At 42.5% G+C, this 24,784-nt stretch overlaps 1 protein-coding gene across 1 annotated transcript in view; it reads left to right on the forward strand.

The window, feature by feature from the left end:
* The window catches only part of LOC120025094 (sodium- and chloride-dependent glycine transporter 2-like), a 47,782-nt gene extending 27,776 nt beyond the window's left edge, over positions 1-20,006 (forward strand). The window contains exons 10-15 of the mRNA XM_038969527.1: positions 1,360-1,472; positions 4,567-4,698; positions 8,483-8,582; positions 10,080-10,180; positions 17,645-17,812; positions 19,851-20,006. Coding sequence (XP_038825455.1) covers positions 1,360-1,472; positions 4,567-4,698; positions 8,483-8,582; positions 10,080-10,180; positions 17,645-17,812; positions 19,851-20,006 — 770 coding nt within the window. The remainder of the gene's footprint in view (positions 1-1,359; positions 1,473-4,566; positions 4,699-8,482; positions 8,583-10,079; positions 10,181-17,644; positions 17,813-19,850) is intronic.
* The last annotated feature ends 4,778 nt before the right edge of the window (positions 20,007-24,784 follow it).

The raw sequence follows: 24,784 nt of genomic DNA on the forward strand, positions 1-24,784 counted from the left end.
CCATGCTGATCCTCAACACGGGGGCCCTTCAGGGGTGCGTGCTCAGTCCCCTCCTGTACTCCCTATTCACTCATGACTGCATGTCCAGGCACGACTCCAACACCATTATTAAGTTTGCCGACTACACAACAGTAATAGCCCTGATCACCGACAACGATGAGACAGCCTATAGGGAGGAGGTCAGATACATGGCCATGTGGTTCCAGGATAGCAACCTCTCCCTCAATGTGATCAAGACAAAGGAGATGATTGTGGACTACAGGAAAAGGAGGACCGAGTACGCCCCCATTCTCATCGACTGGGTTGTAGTGGAGCAGGTTGAGAGCTTCAAGTTCCTTGGTGTCCACATCACCAACAAATTATCATGGTCCAAACACACCAAGATAGTCGTGAAGAGGGCAGGACAAAGGCGTATTATCCCTCAGGAGACTGAAAAGATTTGGCAGGGGTCCTCAGATCCTCAAAAGTTCTACAGCTGCACCATCGAGAGCATCCTGACTGGTTGCATCACTGCCTGGTATTGCAACTGCTCGGCCTCCTGCCGCAAGACGCTACAGAGGGTAGTGCGAACGGCCCAGTACATCACTGGGGCCAAGCATCCTGCCATCCAGGACCTCTATACCAGGCGGAGTCAGAGGAAGGCCCTAAAAATGGTCAAAGACTCCAGCCACCCTAGTCATAGACTGTTCTCTCTGCTATTGCATGGCAAGCGATACCGGAGCGCCTAGTCTAGGTCCAAGAGGCTTCTTAACAGCTTCTACCCCAAGCCATAAGACTCCTGAACAGCTAATAAAATGGCTACCCAGACTATTTGCATTGTTCCCCCCTTTTATGCTGCTGCTACTCTCTGTTAATTATCTATGCATAGTCACTTTAACTCTACCAACATGTACATATTACCTTAATTACCTCGACGAACATGTGCCCCCGCACATTGACTCTGTACCGGTACCCCCTGTATATATCCTCGCTACTGTTTTTTTACTGCTGCTCTTTAATTAATCGTTAATTATTTTTTATCTATCTATTTTTTTCCTAACACTTATTTTTCGTAAAACTGCATTGTTGGTTAAGGGCTTGTAAGTAAGCATTTCACTGTAAGGTCTAAACCTGTTGTATTCGGCGAATGTTACAAATACAATTAGATTTGATTTGAAACCCTGGTCTGGTAGGATCAGATAGTGTATGACCATAGACAGATAGACAGATAGAAAGAAATGTACAGAGATAGAGAGTGGCTTGGCCAGTTAATAGTACTCTTCGATACGCACACAACCCAAGTCAGAGCAGATAGTTGTTTTTGTTCAGTATTCATTGTCATTTTTGCCTCTGATTATCAATCTGATTTAACACTCTCAGGTCCAGGCATAGCATTTGTGGTGTACCCGGAGGCTCTGACCAGACTTCCACTCTCTCCGTTCTGGGCCATCATATTCTTCCTCATGCTGCTGACCCTCGGCTTGGATACCATGGTAACCAACCCTCACTGTCTGTGTGTTTTTGTGTATGTAGGGCCCTTTCAAATCTGTTGTATTTTGTTGTCTAATTCTGTAATTTTTTTCCCCAAAAATGTTGTTTTCTCTGTTTTGTTTTTGAAGGTTTCAGTTTTTTCCTAATTTTTTCCCCAGGTTTTCACTCTAAACATTTTTTTTCATAGAAAAACAACAACATTTGCATTTTTTGATCCAAAAGAATGCTTAAACCACATCAGGCGACCACTTTTGAGGTCTGGAATAAATCTAAGAAATTGTTATTTTGGGGTGTAGATACAAGTGTGCAAAGCAAGAGGCTTGTTTGGTTAGCAGTGTTTCTGTAGCACACGTGATTGCAGAGTTTGCTAAACAAATCGCCACTGGATTGATACAAATTATCATGATATCATTCTGCCAGGTAGGCATAGGCTCCTTTGTAGTTAACATTTCATTGAGAAGGTTTTTGGGAAAGCCTTTCCATCTACCCAGAAGACGATTATCATTATTAGCATCATCGCTAACGGCTACACAAAGTGTTAGATAAACACGCACACACAGACAGGGGCATTCCAGTGTTGCCTCTTCAGAAAGTTGAAGGAAAATACGAATCACTGATGCATTTTGTTCATGGCTTATGATAATCTTGGGCAAATGTATTTATTTTCAAATAAGTTCAATACATTTAGTTGATTTCCTCCTAAATTGAAGATTTTTAAAAATTATTGTTGAATTCCGTTTTAATGTCTGGATTCCATGATTCCGTCTGCGTTCTCCGCATCGCGGATTTCTATAGCACCTTGTGTGTGTAGTTGTGTTTGTCAGTCTTCTCCCAAGTTTGATTTCCACATGGGCCACAAAGGTCCACAAAGCAACATCCGGGCCCCTGTGGCACCAACATGGTCAATTGAAACCAATAGAAGACAAACTTTTTTGGATGGAGGGGCAACAGAGCTAGGTGGGGGACTGCCCCACCTCTACAAGGGTAGGGGAAACATGGTACTGTAGGTGTGCGTGTGTGTGGCAACAAAATGGATTCCATGTTTCATACATGTTGGTAATGGGGGTGGAGGAGGTGAGGTGACTGCTCTGAATTGTGAAACTTACTGTGAACTGGTGAGAAACAATTTACATATGTGCTAAATGGAAAGGGGAATATATAGAGAGAGAACAAGAAGACCAGTGGAGAGGGGTATTTCAGAGAGAGGATGAGTGGTGAGAGTGGAGAGAAGAGAAGGGAGAGGGGAGCAAGGAGATGAATAGAGAGAGAAAGAATGAGTGTAGAAGAGAAGGGAGAAGGGGATCCACTTCTGCCCTTATCAACAACTGCCTCTGCGGGGTGTGAACGCTCCAATTGGTGGGATCAGTGGCACATGTGGTTTCACGTTGCGTGTGATTGTGGTGATTTCTTTTACACAGCACTCCGCTGCCACTGAACAGTTCATAGGGCTTCATGGAAATGAGCTGTTTGGCCTCCGTGGAACTGCAGAAGAGTAGCCCTCTGTATTTACTGCACTCATCCAATCAACCACAAATGAAACCGCACAATTTGAATGACACACTATTGAATGACTTAATGTGCATTGGGCCCTATTTCAGTAGGAAGCCTTCTTTGCTCTCTGTTAGATACAGTATTTTAGTATGAGTTGTGGTAACCGACGCTAGCATCTGCAGTGTCTATTGGCAGGGTAAAGCAGCGGAGAAAAATCAGCTCTTGTGCTGTCTCTCTCTCTGTCTTCACAGAGCTGACATTTTAAGATCGCTGAGACCTTTTATTTAAAGCAGTAAAGTCTCCCAAGACCCTTTAAGACAATGGAAAACACTGGAGGTAAAAATCTAAGAAAAGAAAATTCAGTCAATCTGTGATGTTCACACCCTAAACGACCTCCGGTCGGGGCGGGGTGTATTAAAAGTGATCTATTAAGACGACAGTTGTCACGTTCCTGACCTGTTTTCTGTTGTTTGGTATATGTTTATTGGTCAGGGCGTGAGTTTTGGGTGGGCAGTCTATGTTTTCTGTTTCTATGTTGGTTTTGGGTTGCCTGGTATGGCTCTCAATTAGAGGCAGGTGTTTGACGTTTCCTCTGATTGAGAGTCATATTAAGGTAGGTTGTTCTCACTGTTTGTTTGTGGGTGATTGTCTTCCGTGTCAGTGTATGTTCGCACCACACGGGACTGTTTCGTTGTCGTTAGTATATGTAGTCTGTTCCTGTTCGTGCGTTCTTCATGTTTTATGTAAGTTCTCTCGTTCAGGTCTGTCTACGTCGTTTTGTTGTTTTGTAAAATTATCAAGTGTTCTTCGTGTGTTTAGTTTCGTCTTGTTAATAAAGTTCATTATGTATTCACAACCCGCTGCACGTTGGTCCAATCCTTGCTACTCCTCTTCGGATGAAGAGGAGGAGGCTCGTTACAACAGTAAACAGTAAATGATGATGTTGGTTTGCCTTCGCAGCTGTGGGTCTGTTGAAGCAGGGAAGAGGCTTTGTTGTATTGTTTGTGTGTGTGTGTGCGCGTGCGTGCGTGTTAGCGCTTGGTGGTAAGAAGCTGGGGATACTGTATTGATCAGATTTTTGGGGGGGAGCTCGGGTGGATGTAGAGAAGCAGTCAAGTGGCAGATAGCTCAGTCCCATTGGGCTCCACTCTATCTCTTTATTTTCTCGATATGTGTATTCATCCTTCTTTCCTCTGCGCTTGTCCTCTGGCCCCTCGGCCGCTCTTGTCATTTTCTTCTGCTCCCCTCCTCTCTCGTCTGTCTCTTTTATGCAGGTGTTCATTCTCTATCTCTGCCCTCTTTTTCCTCTCTCTGCTCCCTTTGTCCATAGATATCTGTTGTGTGATTGTAATGACTCTCTCTCCCTCACTGTCATTGACTACTTCTGTTGTCTCGCCTCTCTTCCTTGACTTTCCTCTCTTACCGGCCCTCTCTTTCATTTCTCTTTCCCCTATCGCTCCTCTGCCCTCTCCCTTTTTTTCTTCCCTCCATCTCGCCTCCTTCCCCCGCTGTCTCCCTACTGTCTCCCCCGTTTGCCTGGTCTCTCCTCTCTTCCATCTCTCCTCCCTCTCTATGCTGTCTCCCCTCCTTTCTCTCATATCCCAGTTTGCCACCATTGAGACCATAGTGACGTCGGTGTCAGATGAGTTCCCCCAGTATCTGAGAAAGAACAAGCCTCTGTTCACGCTCATCTGCTGTGCCTGTTTCTTCTTCCTGGGATTCCCTATGGTCACAGAGGTACAAACACACACATATGCACATACATGCTACCACACACACATGGCGGCACACGCATCCATACATGCACCTATTGCGCCTTGTGAAAGTCTACACACAGTCTACACACCTTTGGCAACAAAGTTTGTTATGTTGCTGTCCATCAATGATTCCTAACCGAATGTATTGTGTATAATGAATAATGGATACACAGTGCATTCGGAAAGTATTCAAAAACGTTACAGCCTTATTCTAATATTGATTAAATTGTTTTTTTCCCCTCATCAATCTACACACAATATGACAAAGCAAACATTTTTTTTTTACAGAAGTATTCAAACCGGTTACTCAGTATTTTGTTGAAGCACCTTTGGCAGCAATTACAGGCTCGAGTCTTCTTGGGTATGACGCTACAAGCTTGGCACACCTGATCCTTACAAGCTCTGTCAGGTTGGATGGGGAGTGTTGCTGCACGGCTATTTTCAGGTCTCTCCAGATATGTTCGATCGGGTTCAAGTCCGGGCTCTGGCTGGGCCACTCAAAGACATTCAGAGACTTGTCCCGAAGCCAGTCCTGCTTTGCTTTGGCTGTGTGCTAAGGGTCGTTGTCCTATTAGAAGGTGAACCTTCGGCCCAGTCTAGGGTCCTGAGCACTCTGGAGCAGGTTTTATCAATGATCTCTCTGTACTTTGCTCCGTTCATTTCCCCCTCGATCCTGACTAGTCTCCCAGTCCCTGCCGCTTAAAAACATTCCCACAGCATGATGCTGCCACCACCATGCTTCACCGTAGGGAGGGTGCCAGGTTTCCTCCAGACGTGACGCTTGGCATTCAGGCCAAATAGTTCAATCTTGGTTTCATCAGACTAGAGAATCTTGTTTCTCATGGTCTGAGAGTCCTTCAAACTCCAAGCAGGCTGTCATCAGTGGCAGTCAGTGCCGTTTTAGATGAGGGAGGGCGATTTATTTTTCATGAGCATGGCCTTATTTCTATTGCAGCATGTTGGATGACTGTCATTCATATTCCATTCACCCAGTTCAATGTAACAGTGATAGGTTTAGGCTACTACATGATACTCAAATTATCCCTATACCCATCATGAGGTTGCTACATCCTAGCCTATGAATGAAAATTTACAACGTAGTTGCATACAGGTCGAGAGAAGAATTTGATGTGACACATGGACAGACAGTGACATTCAATACCGCCTTGCACACTCTTGCCTGCATCTAGCTGATAGTGGGTGTGATCATTAGTCCAACAATTGCAAACGAGAGTTTCTTTTGGACAGATTCAGGTATGTTTATCCCCGTTTTGTTCCGTTTGCTTCTGTTTAAGAAACATTTTTCAACAGAATCGGCTGAATGAATACACCCCTGATCATGGGTAAATACAGTTCACAGTTTCATAGCAGCCACATTGTATTCCTTCTCGCTTCTACGTAATGCGCTCTCCACCTTTCACCTTTTCCCTTCGGTTGTGGACTTCAATGCACAACACATCAGCTGTATGTGACCAGGTGAAAAAAACTTTCCAAGCCAAACCGCTACACACAGCCTACATCGTTGTAATCATATTAGCTAAAGTAACATCATAGTCAGCATACCTAATATAACTAATGCGTTAGTAAACCCGCTACAATCATGCATTAACATTTCAGTAAGCAGTTACACCAGCGTGCCCCCGGTGGCAATCAATTAGTAAAACCAAAAGCTTACCTTGACTTGGAAGAGTTCCAGTGTTGTGTTGGATAGTCATAGCCAGCTAGCTAACATAGCATCCCTCTGTTTGAGCAGGGTGTTTCAGTAGGCTAAAATAGCTAAAACGTTAGCTGCATTTGTTAGCTAAGTAAGTGAAACTGAAAGAGCAAAAAAATATCAAAATTTCTCTCTCTTTCTATTTCTCTCTTGCTTCTCCTTCATTTAGGAAGAAATTAATTTGCTGAGAATTGTTCAACTATTTTCTTTCTCTCTCTGAGTCAACTACCCATCACATTTTATGCACTGCAGTGCTAGCTAGCTGTAGCTTATGCTTTCAGTACTAGATTCATTCTCCCATCCTTTGATTGGATGGACAACATGTCAATTCAGTTCATGCTACAAGAGCCCTGATAGGTTGGAGGACGTCCTCCGGAATTTGTCATAATTACTGTGTAAGTCTATGGAAGTGGGTGAGAACCAATGTATTGTAGTCAATGTACTCAGAGGAGGATGGAAGCTAGCTGTCCTCCAGCTACACCATGGTGCTACCTTACAGAGTGCTGTTGAGGCTACTGTAGACCTTCTTTGCAAAATAGTGTGTTTTAATCAATATTTTGGTGACGTGATTATATTTAGTATAGTTTTATCTAAAAACGATAACTTTTTAAACGGATAAAAAAAAAAAAAATCACTGAGGAGGATGGTCCTCCCCTTCCTCCTCTGAGGAGCCTCCACTGGCTGCCATGTTTATTTTACTGAGGAGTGGCTTCCGTCTGGCAACTCTACCACAAAGGCCTAATTGGTGGAGTGCTACAGAGATGGTTGTCTTTCTGGAAGGTTCTCCCATCTCCACAGAGGAACTCTGGATCTCTGTTAGAGTGACCATCGGGTTCTTGGTCACCTTCCCCGATTGCTCAGTTTGGCCTGGCGGCCAGCTCTAGGAAGAGTCTTTGTAGTTCCAAACTTCTTCCATTTAAGAATGATGGAGGCCACTGTGTTCTTGGGGACCTTCAATGCTGCAGAAATCTTTTGCTACCCTTCCCCAGATCTGTGCCTCGACACAATCCTGTCTTGGAGCTCTACAGACAATTACTTCGACCTCATGCTTGGTTTTTGCTCTGAAATGCACTGTCAACTGTGGTACCTTATATAGACAGGTGTGTGCTATTCCAAATCATGTCCAATCAATTGCATTTACCACAGGTGGACTCCAATCAAGTTGTAGAAACATCTTGATAATGATCAATGGAAACAGGATGCACCTGAGCTAAATGTGTTTTTGCTTTTTCATTGTGGGATATTGTGTGTAGATTGATGATATAATTTTAAAAAATCAATTTTAGAATAAGGCTGTAATGTAACAAAATATGGAAAAAGTCGAGGGGTCTGAATACTTTCCGAATGTACTGTATGTTGCCCTAAGGGTTGGTTCAATCTTATTCAAAATTATTCACTGTTGTTATTGCTGCCAAAGCCGCTTCCACTAAGGGGGTGTGAAGACATACGCAATCAAGACATGTTTAAAAAAACAAATGCATTAGTAATTGAGAAGATGTTTTATCATTTGAAGAATTCTAGAAAATATGGAGCAGGTTGCGTTGGATAAAAATGCCAATTTAATTTTAGGGCAGCAGAAGGTGAAAACTGCAAGGGGTGTATAAACTTTGACTAGGCACTGTATGTGCGGCCACACACACACACACACACAATGTATTTTACCTTTATTTAACTAGGCAAGTCAGTTAAGAAAAAATTCTTATTTTAAATGACGGCTTACAAACAGTGGGTTAACCGCCTTGTTCAGGGGCAGAACGACAGATTTTTACCTTGTCAGCTCGGGGACTTGATCTTGCAACCTTTCGGTTACAAGTCCAATGCTTTAACCACTAGGCTACCTGCCTCCCCATTGCTGATGACGCGTCCCAAATAGCACCCTATTCCCTATATATTTGACCTGGTAAAAAGTAGTGCACTATTTCAGGAATAGGGTGCTATTTCAGATGCACCTGAGAGACCCCCCCCCCATACACTGGCTCTGCATCACTGGCTTACGTTGTGTGTGTGTGTGTGTGTGTGTGTACGATTTGTGTGTGTGTGTGTTTAATAGAATGGGATGTACATGCTCCAGTTGGTGGACACGTATGCTGCCTCTTACTCTCTGGTCATCATTGCCATCTGTGAGCTAATCGGAATCTCCTACTTCTATGGTGAGTAGTGGAATAATTTTAAGAAAATTACTTTTGACCTTTTGTTTACCTGACCATAATAAACTTGCTCTCTGGTAGCTCTGGTAGAAGTTGCTCTTCGGTGCAGATCTAGGATCAGCTTACCCTCCCTAAATCTTAACTGTGGTCCTGTGTGGCTCAGTCGGTATGGCATGGCACTTGCAACGCCAAGTGATGTGGGTTCGATTCCTGCTGGGGCCACCCATACGAAAAATGGATACACTCATGACTTTAGATAAAGTTGCTTTAGATGAAAGTGTCTGCTAAATGGCATATATTCTTATTATTATAAACATTGGGAAAAATATTGCAAAACTTCAGATCGTTGTCTCTGCAAATTCATTCGACTCTTACCTCACTTCATCAACATCAGAATCAGAAAGCCTCAAAGCCATTCATCAATATTGATTGCCATTTTGTCTTGGCTCAACAACATAAACAAAGAAAGCACATGTACAAGAATGAAACAGGACTTATACTGTGTGGTGCTTAGGTTGTTAAACCATGGTGGCTGTTTGCAATTCAAATGAGGGAGGTTTTAATAAACAATGGATGTTGTAATGTATTTATCAGCAAATGAACACGTCTCCATTCTCACAGACCTGATACCTGTTTTTTAGTTATATGGTCTATGAAAAAACAGGATTCATCAGTAGGTCTCAAGCTATTTTTTTTATGGTGAAAATGTACAGTGTTTTTTTACCCACTATCTATTTCACATATAAAATAAGACTGTAAAAAAAAAAAGAGAGAAAAAATACAGATTTTGTCTCAGTGTAAATGGGCTATAAGAGGCTCCAGACCCGGTGCCTATGTTGCCCTTAAGCACAGATTTAGGTTCAGCTTAAGCCTTAAATCTGTGTCCTATCTGTTATGAGTAAAAACACCTTAAATCAGTGTCTAGGGCCAACTTTATCCCTTTCTGACAGGGGGCTCGAGCACTTCTCATTCTGACCACTAGATGTCTTTGTTACCATTCTAGTGGACCAATGATCAGGTCTAAAGCAGACCTGTACATACTGTTCTCCAATTCGTCACAGCATCAGCAGAGGTGGTTCCAGTGAAACGACTGTGTGGCTTGTGACTCATCTCTCGCCAAGTTTGTCGGTCAATACACTGACAACAATTGTGACATTTGTCAAGCCACATTGTTTTGGAGGATAATACATGTCCAAGGTTCTCCCTGGGAAGGGATGTGCCTTGTAGGGGGCCTGTGTGGAGCTCTCTTGTCTGGAGCTCTGGGTGAAAATGGTTCACTCTCTGGGGACGTCCCAAATGGCACCCTATTCCCTATATAGTGCACAACTTTTGACCAGAGGCAGATAGGGAATAGGGTGCAATTTTGGATGGAGGTTCTGTGTGTCAGATTGACTCTACTCCCCTCAACCCCTCAATCGAGCAGTCAATTTGACTGACTCTCCCTCTTTTCCCCCCCTCCTCCTTCTCCTCCTCTTTCTGTCTTTATTCCCCTTTTCCTAGGCCTGCAGAGGTTCTGCGAGGACATTGAAATGATGATTGGCTTCCAACCAAACCGCTTCTGGAGAATCTGCTGGGCCTTTGTGACTCCAACCATTCTGACTGTATGTGTTTGTGTCCGATCTATACGGAATAGGGTTTAGATATTCACAGGCGCGCTAGCACGCACACTCACTCACTCACTCACTCACTCACTCACTCACTCACTCACTCACTCACTCACTCACTCACTCACTCACTCACTCACTCACTCACTCACTCACTCACACACAAGTACAGGCACACAGATGCGTGCATACACACACACACACACACACAAACACAACACACCTACTAAAGTGTTTCCCTTTTCCCTGCAGCCTTTTCAAATTTAGGGGCCAACATCAATTTGCAGCAGCGAGTGTTTTCCAAGAAAGGGAACATAGCGAAAATAGTTTCCCCCCAACTGAAACGGAAATTGTTTTCCTCACTATTCACCCTTATAACAAAGGTTGTTTGTGTTACTCGAAATGCTCCACTCCTATAGCCTACATAATGTTGTCATAACTGTGACATAACAGATGCAGTGAAGTCACAGTTGGTGACTTGAAAAGTTGAGGAGGATGGGAGACCCGTGGTGTAGGCACATACTTCACGGAGACGACAAAGCGTGTTTCAAAAATCGTCAAAGACTAATTATTTTAACCTCAAACGTTTAATAAAGACATTTATAGTCAAATATTATGGCGAATGGGAATGAGAGGGCTACTTGAACAGTGGTTGGAAGGGATCACAGCAGTGATTGAATCAGGGTATGAGGCATGAGTTGAGGTGTTCAGAGGCTTCATGGATGCATGTTGGAGAAGAGCTCAACTCATCCGCTGAGGGCAGGACAGGATTTGACTGGGAAGACAAAAAAAACAATAACACAACACATTTAGACAAAAGAGCTAAGAATGAGTTAGTCCAAGCAGGGAGTAAAATCATTCTACAATGGTATTTATCCAAACACGAGGGCTACTTACACAGTGTTGGGAAGGGATCACAGCAGTTATAAAATGAGGATATGAGGCCCCCATAAAATCCCTGGTGCCCGAATTTTTTACTTATCTGGTAACCTAATCAGGTAAAACTCCTGACCCTATAATGAATCACTGCCATACCCTATATATGGGCTATGATGGGTACAGTTTTTGTAATCAGGTCACATGGTTTAAAAAAAACTCCTGTAAAAACTCCTGGCCCTGGGGACGATTAAAACCCTGTCAAACAGCAGGAACTGTCACGGCCGTCAAAGGAAATGGACCAAAGCGCAGCGTGGTGAGCGTACATATTCCTTTTTGTTTAGGATGACGCCGACAAAAACAATAAACAATACAAAAAAAACAACCGTGAAGCTTAAGGCTATAGTGCCACAAACAAAGACGACTTCCCACACTGAAAGGAGGGAAAAGGGCTACCTAAGTATGGTTCCCAATCAGAGACAGCGATAGACAGCTGTCCCTGATTGAGAACCATACCCGGCCAAAACATAGAAATACAAAATCATAGAAAACAAAAACATAGAATGCCCACCCCAAATCAAACCCTGACCAAATCAAATAGAGACATAAAAAGGCTCTCTAAGGTCAGGGCGTGACAGGAACCTTGTCCTTGTTCATATGAATTTTATTTAGACTAGACTAACAGGGCCACTCAGAGACAACAACTGATGGACAATAGAACTCACAGGGCTGAGCTTGCTATAAAGCAAAAGCTTGTTATAAAGCTTGTTTGCATCGTGTAGGCCTATGCAACTGTAGGCCTAATTAAAAATCTACTCACAGCCTGTGTCATCACTATTGTGTTAATTGATTAATTTCAGTTAATACTGTTGTATTGAAAAGGTCTAGGCAACCTAGCCAGCCCAACTTGGAATATAAACCAAAATTGATCACAATCAGATTTTCTCTTGACACCAAAAATGTGACTATAACATAGTATACATAACGTTATCAATTTGTTTGCCCTGAACAGATAGACAAGGTGCACAGGCTGTATGCACTTGCTTTTTAAAAATTAGCCTACTGAAAAATCATCTTGTTATTTCTAGGCTGCTGCAACATTTATACAAAGAGTTTTTGCTTGTGTCTGTTGGGAGTTGTGTTATCACGTTTGCTAATTAAATACCGGAGGAAAGTGGAAAGCACAATTGCGACTGAGTTGTAATCTCACTTTTCATGGATGATGCGATGGAAGTTTATTTAGACAGAAGAAACGTCCATATGCTCAGCAAATAAAGCGACGTAACGTGCAATTATCTCTGCAAGCTCCTTGTAGTTGCCCTTTTTAGTGGAACTTTCCCTCTCATCGTGCCCCTGAGTAAAAGCCAAATATTGCATGCCCAAAAACTGCAGTAGTGTTGATAAGCTACTTGAGAAACTCCCTGTTTCTTATTACCTTCTCATTGTGTTGTGCAGTTTGTATATGCAGACCTTCGTCCATTACATTACGTTGCAGCTTTTCCCAAGATGCTTGAATCTGATGTGTCAACAAAAAATCCACTATATTGTTGTGACCGTTAGTCATTCTGGTGGAGAACACTGCACTCTGGTAGCTAGCTATTTGCTATTGAAATTAGCAATGCAAATTTAAATACACTAGAGTCGTGGCCGTACGTTTTGAGAATGACACAAATATGAATTTTCATAAAGTCTGCTGCCTCAGTTTGAATGATGGCAATTTGATTATACTCCAGAATGTTATGAAGAGTGATCAGATGAATTGCAATTAATTGCAAAGTCCCTCTTTGCCATGCAAATGAACTGAATCCCCCCAAAACATTTCCATTGCATTTCAGCCCTGCCACAACAGCCCTTGTTCTTCCTCTGTCCATCATGGTTACCTGCAAGGAAACATGTGCCGTCATCATTGCTTTGCACAAAAAGGGCTTCACAGGCAAGGATATTGCTGCCAGTAAGATTGCACCTAAATTAACCATTTATTGGATCATCAAAAAGTTCAAGGAGAGAGGTTCAATTGTTGTGAAGAAGGCTTCAGGGCGCCCAAGAAAGTCCAGCAAGCGCCAGGACTGTCTCCTAAAGTTGATTCAGCTGCGGGATCGGGGCACCACCAATACAGAGCTTGCTCAGGCATGGCAGCAGGCAGGTGTGAGTGCATCTGCACACACAGTGAGGCGAAGACTTTTGGAGGATGGCCTGGTGTCAAGAAGGGCAGCAAAGAAGCCACTTCTCTCCAGGAAAAACATGAGGGACAGACTGATATTCTGCAAAAGGTACAGGGATTGGACTGCTGAGGACTGGGGTAAAGTCATTTTCTCTGATGAATCCCCTTTCCAATTGTTTGGGGCATCCGGAAAAAAGCTTGTCCGGAGAAGACAAGGTGAGCGCTACCATCAGTCCTGTGTCATGCCTACAGTAAAGCATCTCGAGACCATTCATGTGTGGGGTTGCTTCTTAGCCAAGGGAGTGGGCTCACTCACAATTTTGCCTAAGAACACAGCCATGAATAAAGAATGATACCAACACATCCACCGAGAGCAACTTCTCCCAACCATCCAGGAACAGTTTGGTGACGAACAATGCCTTTTCCAGCATGATGGAGCCCCTTGCCATAAGGCAAAAGGGATAACTAAGTGGCCCGGGGAACAAAACGTAGATATTTTGGGTCCATGGCCAGGAAACTCCCCAGACCTTAATCCCATTGAGAACTTGTGGTCAATCCTCAAGAGGCGGGTGGACAAACAAAAACCCACAAATTTTGACAAACTACAAGCATTGATTATGCAAGAATGGGCTGCCATCAGTCAGAATTTGGCCCAGAAGTTAATTGACAGCAAGCCAGGGTGGATTGCAGAGGTCTTGAAAAAGAAGGGTCAACACTGCAAATATTGACTCTTTGCATCACCTTCATATAATTGTCAATAAAAGCCTTTGACACTTATGAAATGCTTGTAATTATACTTCAGTATTCCATAGTAACATCTGACAAAAATATCTAAAGACACTGAAGCAGCAAACTTTGTGAGAATTAATATTTGTGTCATTCTCAAAACTTTTGGCCACGACTGTACACTAACGCGACACAACACAAAGTTCTAAAACCAAGGAAACAATATGTAATATACAGTTGAAGTCGGAGGTTTACATACACTTAGGTTGGAGTCATTAAATCTTGTTTTTCAACCACTCCACAAATTTCTTGTTAACAAACTATAGTTTTGGCACCTCAGTTAGGACATGACACGAGTAATTTTTCCAACAATTGTTTACAGACAGATTATTTCACTTATAATTCACTGTATCACAATTCCAGTGGGTCAGAAGTTTACATACACTAAGTTGACTGTGCCTTTAAACAGCTTGGAAAATTCCATAAAATGATGTCATGGCTTTAGAAGCTTTTGATAGGCTAATTGACATAATTTGAGTCAATTGGAGATGTACCTGTGGGTGTATTTCAAGCCTACCTTCAAACTCAGTGCCTCTTTGCTTGACATCATGGGAAAATCCAAAGAAATCAGCCAAGACCTCAGAAAACACAATTGTAGACCTCCACAGGTTTGGTTCATCATTGGGAGCATTTTCCAAATGCCTGAAGGTACCACGCTCATCTGTACAAACAATAGTACGCAAGTATAAACACCATTGGATCACGCAGCCATCATACCGCTCAGGAAGGAGACGCGTTCTGTCCCCTAGAGATGAATGTTCTTTGGTGCGAAAGGTGCAAAACAATCCCAGAACAACAGCAAAGGACCTTGTGAAGATGCTGGAGGAAACCGGTACAAAAATATATATATCCACAGTAAAACGAGTCCTATATCGATATAACCTGAAAGGCCGCTCAGCAAGGAAGAAGCCACTGCTCCAAAACCGTCATAAAAAAGCCAGACTACGGTTTGCAACTGCACATGGGGCCAAAGATCGTACTTTTTGGAGAAATGTCCTCTGGTCTGATGAAACAAAAATAGAACTGTTTGGCAGTAATGACCATTTTTATGTTTGGAGGAAAAAGGTTGAGGCTTGCAAGCCGAAGAACACCCTCCCAACCGTGAAGCACGGGGGTGGCAGCATCATGTTGTGGGGGTGCTTTGCTGCAGGAGGGACTGGTGCGCTTCACAAAATAGATATCATCATGAGGGAGGAAAATTATGTGGATATATTGAAGCAACATCTCAAGACATCAGTCAGGCAGTTTAAGCTTGGTCGCAAATGGGTCTTCCAAATGGACAAGGACCCCAAATATACTTCCAAAGTTGTGGCAACATGGCTTAAGGATGACACAGTCAAGGTATTGGATTAGCTATGACATAGCCAATGAATAAATAACACATTTTTAGATTTCACCCCCGTCTCAAAATTGAATGATTTAGGCCATTTTGACATTTTTAGAGAATGCTTCTCCTCCCACTTCAACCATGTAGTGAATCCTGTCCTCGGTATGAAATGATCAACTTGACCCTGTATATCTAAACACTGGTTGTTTAAAGCACAACTACGACAACTATTTCTGATGGTGAAACTGAAATATCTAAATAAAATCGAATGTAAGCCCTGATCAGCAGGTAGGCTATAGCCAGATGAGTTAGGCTACTTTTATTCTGTTTAAACACAATTTTCAACAGCGTATTTGTTAACAATCACTTATCAATTTACATTGGTTGTCACTCGACTAATAAAGCCTTATATTGCACACGCCATTTCACAAGCATTCGAATGCTGAAGGTGCCGCGCAGATGTGCAAGATCAGGAATAGGCCGCCGAGAGGTTGTTCGGCATGCAAAATGACTTGTAGATGAATTGCTGTCTACATGCTTAGTTCAACACTGAAGGAGAGGACAGTTTCACAAAAGATGAGAGGTATTTTCCGAAAGGTATAAAGACAATAATATGAGCAACAAAAAAAATGGTGAACTGACGATTCATACGTTTGAATAGATTTTCTGACCGATGCATGCTACATTTGGATCGGTTTGGGTTCCTGCGGACCAATGCACTCATATCTTAAACATTTGAACTGGGGCCGATGCATATTGGCGAATCGCTCAACCAGGTCACCCCCTGATACATGTAAGTATTCGACGTCCATCCATGGCTGAGGACGTCGGGAGATGACGTGAAAACCGGCCGCTAGGGGCAACAGTGAGAGCCGCTACCTTTTGCTAGGGCGTTGTGGATGGATGGCGGATGAGCAGAAGCCTCTGCCTCGGATTCCGAAGGTTGCAAGTGCGAATTCAGTGATAGGAAGGTGTTTTTGCGATTTTTGTTTTAAGTCTATCCCACAGAGTTAATGCCTAACCTTAAGATAGGAGTTAATGCCTAAACTTAACCTTAAACACTTTGAACTTTGACGTTTGTAACAACTTCAACATTTTAAGTTTGAGAAACATGGATGAACGTTTAATTCTGACGTGAGACTGTGAGAGGTAGTTGGAATTGCTACATCCCTAATAATATCAGAAAAATGCTCAACTATTACAATCTCAATCTATCCACCGATGTCACCAACTCAACAAGCTTCTAAATCACACATGCGTAGTACTAAGTTAATTCTCTGATCCTTTGATTGGATGGACAACAAGTTAGTTCATACTGCAAAAGCTTCGTCCTCTGGAAGTCGCCATAATTACCATGTAGGTCTATGGATGGGGCTGAGGAGCCTCCTAGGTTTTGTATTGAAGTCAATGTAACCAGAGGAGGGATGATGGCCCAGGTTGACTCCAAGGCTTCCCACAGTTGTGTCAAGTTTGCTGGATGTCCTTTGGGTGCTGGACCATTCTTGATACACACAGGAAACTGTTGAGCGTGAAAAACCCAGCAGCGTTGCCGTTCTTGACACAAACCAGTGCGTCTGGCACCTACTACCATACCCTGTTCAAAGGCAGTTAAATATTTTGTCTTGCTCATTCTCCCTCTGAATCGCACAGATACACAATCGATGTCTCAATTGTCTCAAGCCTTAAAATTCCTTCTTTAACCTGTCCCCTTCCCTTTCATCTACACTGATTGAAGTGGATTTAACAAGTGACATCAATAAGGGATCATCGCTTTCACCTGGTCAGTCTATGTCACGGAAAGAGCAGGTGTCCTTAATGTTTTGTGGGGCTCAGTGTATGTTTCACCACATTGGAAGGTGTTACAGTGGCATTACTAGTTTGCTAGAAGGTCTCTTGCCTTAACAGCTGAGCGTAACTGACAAACAACACTCCTATAGCTCGAGCCTACTGCTCTCCCCAGCCAGTCCGCCCCTCTATAGGCGGTTACAAATTACCCCGGGAACCTCTGGGATGCAGAGTGCATGCCTAATCTTGTCCTCCTCTTCTTTCTCCTCTTCTCCCTTTCCCCTCCTTCGCCCCTTACCCTCCTCATATTACCCTCCTGATCCTTCCTTTCCTTATCTGTTAGTCCTCTTTTTCCTGTTTTTGATCATCCTCTTTCTTCCACCTCCTTCACTTCCTCAGCTCACTATAATTCACTTCTCTTCTGTCCTCCTCCGCCTCATTCACTTCTCCATCTCCCCTCCTCCTCGATTCTACTCTCGTTCCTAACCCTCCTCTCTTCTCCTTTTGCTGCTCTCTCTCCCTGCAGGGTATCCTGGGGCTGAGTCTGTACCAGTGGAAGGTGATGACCTATGAGGACTACACCTACCCCCCCTGGTCCATGGTGATGGGCTGGCTGATGGTGGTGTGTTCTGTCATCTGGATCCCAATCATGTTTGTCATCAAAATGCACTTGGCCCCGGGCAGCTTCAAGGAGGTATGTATGGGACACAATACCACACACGTGCACACATGTACTGTAAGCCTGTTTGTATGTCCCATAAATACACTTCAGATATATGCGGATCTGCTCCTTTTTCTATATTTTCGTGGATAGTCACCAATTTAAATGTCCTGGGGTAAGAAATGTTTTTTGGACTGTAAATACTTATGTGTTTTTAGCAGATGTAAGCAACATTTACATTTTGTCTGTAGCATACAGAAGTTCGTTTTTTGGTATTTAATACACGTCCCAGTTTGATATTGCCTGTTCGGTTGACAACTCTGAGGTTCGTATCTTTGGGGTTCTACTGTAGTATAATAATATTTCTTTGCACATCTCATACAGGTTACATAAACAAACAGTCCACACAATCCCTCTGCAATCGTGACTATGAACTCACTATGGCCTTCCTGTCTCCCTATGGGCCCTTGTCAAAAGTAGTGCACTAAATAGGGGATAGGGTGGCATTTGGCAGGCACACAGAAGTGTTTGATGTCAGAGATCCATTTTCTAACGTGCAGTAAAGTGAAATATCAGCCCTGGTCCTCTGATAACTGGTGGCGGGTCGGCACAGGAAACACAGACACTTAGCAGTCCCATGCTGTGCTTGTTGAAGTTCCCTACATCACACAATCAAAGTGTTTCAGCTGTGTGTGCGTGCATGTGTATGCAACTGTACTCACATACAGTAAGTTTGAGCAAAATCTCCTTAATCAGAGCCTTAAGAGATTTACAGTATCTGGCAAATGATTATAAAGCACATATACTGTATGTTCAATCAATATTTTCTATAAAGGTTTGATGCGTTTTTTAACCTCTCTTGGGTACGTGAGATGTTAGCGTCCCACCTCTTCAACAGCCAGTGAAACTGCTGGGCGCCAAATTCAAATATAGAAATACTCATTATAAAAATTCAGAAAACAAAACATATTTTACATAGGTTTAAAGATGAACTTCTTGTGAATCCAACCACGGTGTTAGATTTAAAAAATGCTTTACGGCGAAAGCATACCTTACGATTATTTGAGAACATAGCCCACTAGACAAATCATTACAAACAGTAACCAGCCAAGTAGAACAGTTACACAAGTCAGAAATAGAGATAAAATGAATCCCTTACCTTTGATGATCTTCATATGGTTGCACGCAGCAGACATTCATTTACTCAATAAATGTTCCTTTTGTTCGATAAAGTCTCTTTATATCCAAAAACCTCCGTTTTGTTCACGCGTTTTCTTCAGTAATCCACAGGTTCAAACGCAGTCAAAACAGGAAGACAAAAAAATCCAAATTGTATCCGTAAAGTTCATAGAAACATGTCAAACGATGTTTATATTCAATCCTCAGGTTGTTTTTAGCCTAAATAATCTATAATATTTCAACCGGACAATAACGTCGTCAATTTAAAAGGTAAACAAGAAACGCACTCTCTCGGTGTCACGCATGAAAAAGCTCTGTGACACTTTAGGGTCCACTCATTCAGACTGCTCTTACTTCCTCATCTTTCAGAATACAAGCATGAAACAATTTCTAAAGACTGTTGACATCTAGTGGAAGGCATAGAAACTGCAATTTGAGTCCTAAGTCAATGGATACTGTAATGGCATTGAATAGAAAACTACAAAACCATAAAAATAAAAAAACTTCCTGAATGGATTTTTCTCAGGTTTTCGCCTGCCAAATCAGTTCTGTTATACTCACAGACACTATTTTAACAGTTTTTGAAACTTTAGAGTGTTTTCTATCCAAATCTACCAGTTATATGCATATCGTATCTTCTGGGCCCGAGAAGCAGGCAGTTTAATTCAGAATTTCATCCAAAATTCCAAATGCTGCCCCCTACCCTAGAGAATTTAAGTGAATTTCAAAGTTAGACATTTCAGTGTTACGAACAACTGCCATTCCCAACATTTTCATATCTCTCAGGAGGGTCCTACTGTAATTTATTCTACCCAACTCTACCCTTGACCTTCTGCAACTTGATTGATACTATTATGTTATATTTTAAAACAAGTGTGTGACCCCTCCACAGCGTCTGAGGCTGGTGTGCTCCCCTCAGCCCGACTGGGGTCCCTTCCTGGCAAAGCACAGAGGGGAGCGCTACAAGAACATGATGGACCCCCATGGATCCAACTCCCTGGGCCTCAAACTGCCCCCCAAAGATTTCCAGCTGGGCACCTACCAGTAGCAGCCTCCACTACTACCACCACCACCACTTCAGCAGGGTCACCGGGGGAGAGAGAGAGCAGCAGCCTACCACTGCCCTCTCCTCCACCTATTCCTTCTTTTTTTCCTGTTCTCCACTTCACTTCATCTCTCCTTTCCTTCCTCTCTCCATTCAATGTGGGTGCGAGAAAAGCAAGCCAACACATCCTCCACTTTTTTCCCCCCAGGTCTACTGTCCACCTCTCCTGCTCCCTTCTTATTTCTTCTCCACTCTATAGCAAAGTGGGGCTGCCCTCCTCTCCCAACATTGCTTTCTCTGGCAGGCACCCATATTATACCCTTTCCTTTCTCTCCCTAACCCCTGACCTGAGAATGGTCTGTCCTCTGCCTCCTGCCCATGCACAGCCATTACTCCAGGACAGTTTCTTTCTGAGGGGATCTCTATTCCAAAAGAAAAAATGTGTACTGTGTCACAATGTTGCAATGGCAATATTCGACTGCACATGACAAAAAAAATATAATCAAATTGTATGTGTCACATGCTTCATAGACAAACAGTGAAATGCTTACTTACGGGTCCTTTTCCAACAATGCAGAATTAAAGATAAAGATAAAAACAATGTAATAGAAATAGCGACAAGGAATAAATACACAGGGATTAACGTATAACAGTAACGAGTAATAGTATTATGGCTATGTAAAGGGAGTTCCAGTACCGAGACGATGGGTACGAGGTAATTGAGGTAGCTTTGTATATATAGGTAGGGGTAAAGTGACTGTGGCGTCAGTATGCATGTGTGTGTGTGTTATGTGTGTGTGTGTGCATATGTAGTGTGTGTGTGTCTGTGTGTGTTGGGGTGCCAGTGTAAGTGTGTGTGCATAGTCAGTGCAAGAGTCAGTGCAAGAGAGTTAGTGCAACAAAGGATCAATGCAGATAGTCCGGGTAGCCAGTTCATTTAGATATTTAGCAGTCTTGTTCATCAGTCTTATGGCTTGGGGGTAGAAGCTGTTCAGGGTCTTGTTGATTCCAGACGGTAACAGTGCACTGTTACTGCTTTCCGTGTGGAAGCAGAGAGAACAGTCTATGGCTTGTGTCTATGGCTTTGACAATTTTTGTATCCTTCCACTGACAACGCCTGGTGTAATGGTCCTGGATGGAAGAGAGCTCGGCCCCAGTTATGTACTGGGCAATATTCACCGCCCTCTGTAGCGCCTTGCGGTCGGGCGCCTTGCAGTTGCCGTGCCAAGCGGTGATGCAGCCAGTCGAGGTGCAGCTGTTGAACTTTTTGAGGATCTGAGGGCCCGTGCCAAATCTTTTCAGCCCCCTGATGGGGAAGAGGCATTGTCGTGCCCTCTTCACAACTGTGTGGGTGTATGTGGACCATGTTAATTCCAAAAGTGATGTGTACACAGAGGAACTTGAAGCTCTCGACATCTCCACTACATCTGGACTACTCCCTATGGAGGTGTGTGTGTGTGTGCATGCGTGTGTGTGTGATTGTTTTATTCTTCTATCTTTGTGTATAGTGATAATGGAAACTCCTCCACAAACAAAAAGGCACAAAAAATGTAATTGACAGACTGAGAAACATTGGTATTCATCAGACTCTGACCTATGGCACATTATGATATATATTATTTTTTAGCTTTTATAAAATAGGCATTACAAGTAAATTGAACTGCCTAGGAATTATGCAGTATGTACTGACATTATGGTTCATTTTCATAGATGATATTTGTTACTGTCAAAGTATATATATATAGTTATATAATACCGGCAAAATCTGTAGAATTGCAGGAAATTAACTATAAAACAAATGAAAGTTATCCCCATCATCAACATGGGGGCCCCTAAAATGTTTTGCCCGTCAGGTGGGGGTCCCCCAACAAAAATTCAGCTTAGGGCCCCCCTAAAGACTAGGGACGGTTCTGTTGCGGGTGAGAAAAAAAACAGTACCAATAATGTGTTTGTTTGACAGTCACTCACTTGAAGGCAAGAATGACTAAACAAGCAAGTCAGTTTTTTTATTATTATTTATATCTCAGTGTGCATCCTTGTGTGCATCACGACTATGTACACTCCTGTATACACATGATCCATTATCTTCCAATGACAGAGTGCGAGAGAAAGAAAGAGAGAAAGAGAAAAAATTTGCGCTGTGATAGATTGTAACGTTTGCGCTGGGCCAACAACTAACAATTCATGTAGGGGCGGCAGATAGCCTAGCGATTAAGAGTGTTGGGCCAGTAACCGAAAGGTCGCTGCTTCGAATCCCCGGTCTAGGTAAAACATCTGTCAATGTGCCCTTAAGCAAGGCACTTACCCAGAATTGCTCCTGTAAGTCGCTCTGGATAAAAGCGTCTGCTAAATGGCTAAAATATCAAATGTAAATGTTGGTGCTGCTTGGAATAGCTCTGTCCTTGTGTAGCCAATTTGATGCTTTCGTTGAGGAAATGGGGATTAGCTTTCTGTTTTCAACAGGATTGAACAGGAAATGAAATGTTAGAAAGCTAGCTTGTGCTGTTTGTGTTCCCGTGTTTCCGTGTCCATGTATGCTCTCTCCCTTCTGCTTCCTCCTCTCCCCCCTTCTCCCCCTCTCCCACTTGCATGTCTCCTTTAGCGTGCTTTTATGTTCCTCAAAGCACTGACAAACCAGGGTTATAGTTTACCCCGGTATTTTCCTTCACAAAGAACAATACAAAATAATAAACTTTCCATTGCTATACCTGTGGGTCAACTTTGGGCAGTAGGTAACCAAAGAAGGAGAACAACTTTTTTATCAGAACATAGGGTTCTGAAAAAATACACAGAAAAAAATACAAAAAACTTGCTATTTGCGTTTAGGAGATTGAGATACTGCCATTCATATCCCACCTAGTGATCCTTAATGTTTGCCAATATGTTACAAAACATCTTCAGGTAACCATTGACCTTATAGGTGTCCTCTAATAGTAAAATATTGTATGTAACTCAAGACGTATTGTCTGTCTCATATGGTACCGGTATATCCCTATTGTTATGTATGTCGTGTCTTTTTGGCACTTTATTGTGGACCTATGAATGCATAGGTTAAATGTCTAATTACTTGGGTAATGTCATTTATTTCTGTGTGTTCTAATGTGAGGTACTGCTGCCTATGGATATAGATATGTGCCTCCAACAGCCCATGCCATCCTTTGGTTTGAAAATAGAGAATAGATATATAATATAAAGATATGTTCTGAATTCTGTGACAGATAGAAAAAGATATTTAGCATATGTAAATATATGCGAAATTAATTATTTATTTTGAAAATCATCAATCATTGAGGCCCTACCTCACATTTTGTATTTATGTATAGAAATGCAATTGGAGTACAGTATCTTTGCCAATAATAATAATATATCGCTATTATATCATGAAATGTATAACCTATAAATCTATAAATGTTTTTGTTTTCAACTTGAAGTGTTGTGTGGCTTTTTTGGGGGAGAAATGACATTCACCAGTATCCAAAAATCATTATGTTTAATTGCTCATTCACTTTTATAACTGCCAACATCTGTTGTTTAAAATCCACAGACAAGAACAGCCATGAATTTAAATTTGTATTTCAAGTGAAACTATCAATGAAGCTGGCATGCAGATTTCAGTAATGGAACTCTAGCTACCTGCGTTCATTCACCTGCTGAATGTACTGCTGGCCACATGGTGGCGCTATAAACAGTGGACACGTTTGTATCTCTTTCTCTGTCCTTCTTCCTCTCCACAGCTATCGCTCCAACTTTTACACTTAAAAATTCAAAATATCTCATTTGAGCGTGACTGTGCCAAGGCATGATGGCATGTATATCTAAAGAAAAATAAATACATGATCAAAGGTGAGGAAATTAGGGGCTCTCTTCAATCCGCATCACTGAAGTTAAGCTTTACAGCGTGCTTTATAATTGAAGGGCAATGTTTCCGCTTTAGTGGAGACTGCATTCACGGTAAACCCTGCATATCGGTTCAATCGGAAATTACCTTTCAATTTCTATTGCAGAATCTAACGCTTCAGCTTCAGTCAGCAGCAAAAAAGTGACTTGTTTTGAAAAGCAGGGAAGCAGAAATGCTGCAGATGTTTATTGAGCTATTTTTTATCCTCAATGCCACTGTCAAGGAATCAGCCAAGCTTAAGGAGTTGCTTTGTATTCAAAAGCAAGGAAAACATCTGTGGTGACGTTACTGATTTCAATACTATATTCTCCAAATTGCAGAGAATATGGATCACTGAAATCCTCATGTCTTCTTAATGGGGGCAATCTGGGATTCAACAACAACAAAGCAGCACCCCGCCACTTTCTTTGGCTGAGAGATCGGGCTGGAGAAATATAACCTCTCAAATATACAGATGGAGTTTCAAGCAATGGCGTAAAACAAGCATCTATTTTTGGGGTTCTGTTGGGGTAAGACAGTTGGGCCTAGATTAGGGGCTCTATTCAATCTGTAAAGCTGAAGCGTTACAGATTTCATAATAGAAAATGAGAATGTAATTTCAGGTTGAAATACGCAGCATTTACTGTGGATGCAGTCTCCACTATGGCGGATTGAATAGAGCTCCTAACCAGGTCAAACGTTAACCGGCGATGGCTGACACCCGCATAGCTGATGTTTTGGCTGTGTCTGAGGTGTGATTGTGTTGGAGCTGTCAAATCGGTGAGCAGCTGCTCTTGATCACTGTCACGAAGGCACACCCGTCCCACTCACGTTAGAAGTTCAGAACGAGAAAGTGTAGGCTATATAGAAATAATTACCCTCGAATTGAAATCATGAAACAAAA

The sequence above is a fragment of the Salvelinus namaycush genome, chromosome 30, assembly GCF_016432855.1.
Source record: "Salvelinus namaycush isolate Seneca chromosome 30, SaNama_1.0, whole genome shotgun sequence".
NCBI lineage: Eukaryota > Metazoa > Chordata > Actinopteri > Salmoniformes > Salmonidae > Salvelinus > Salvelinus namaycush.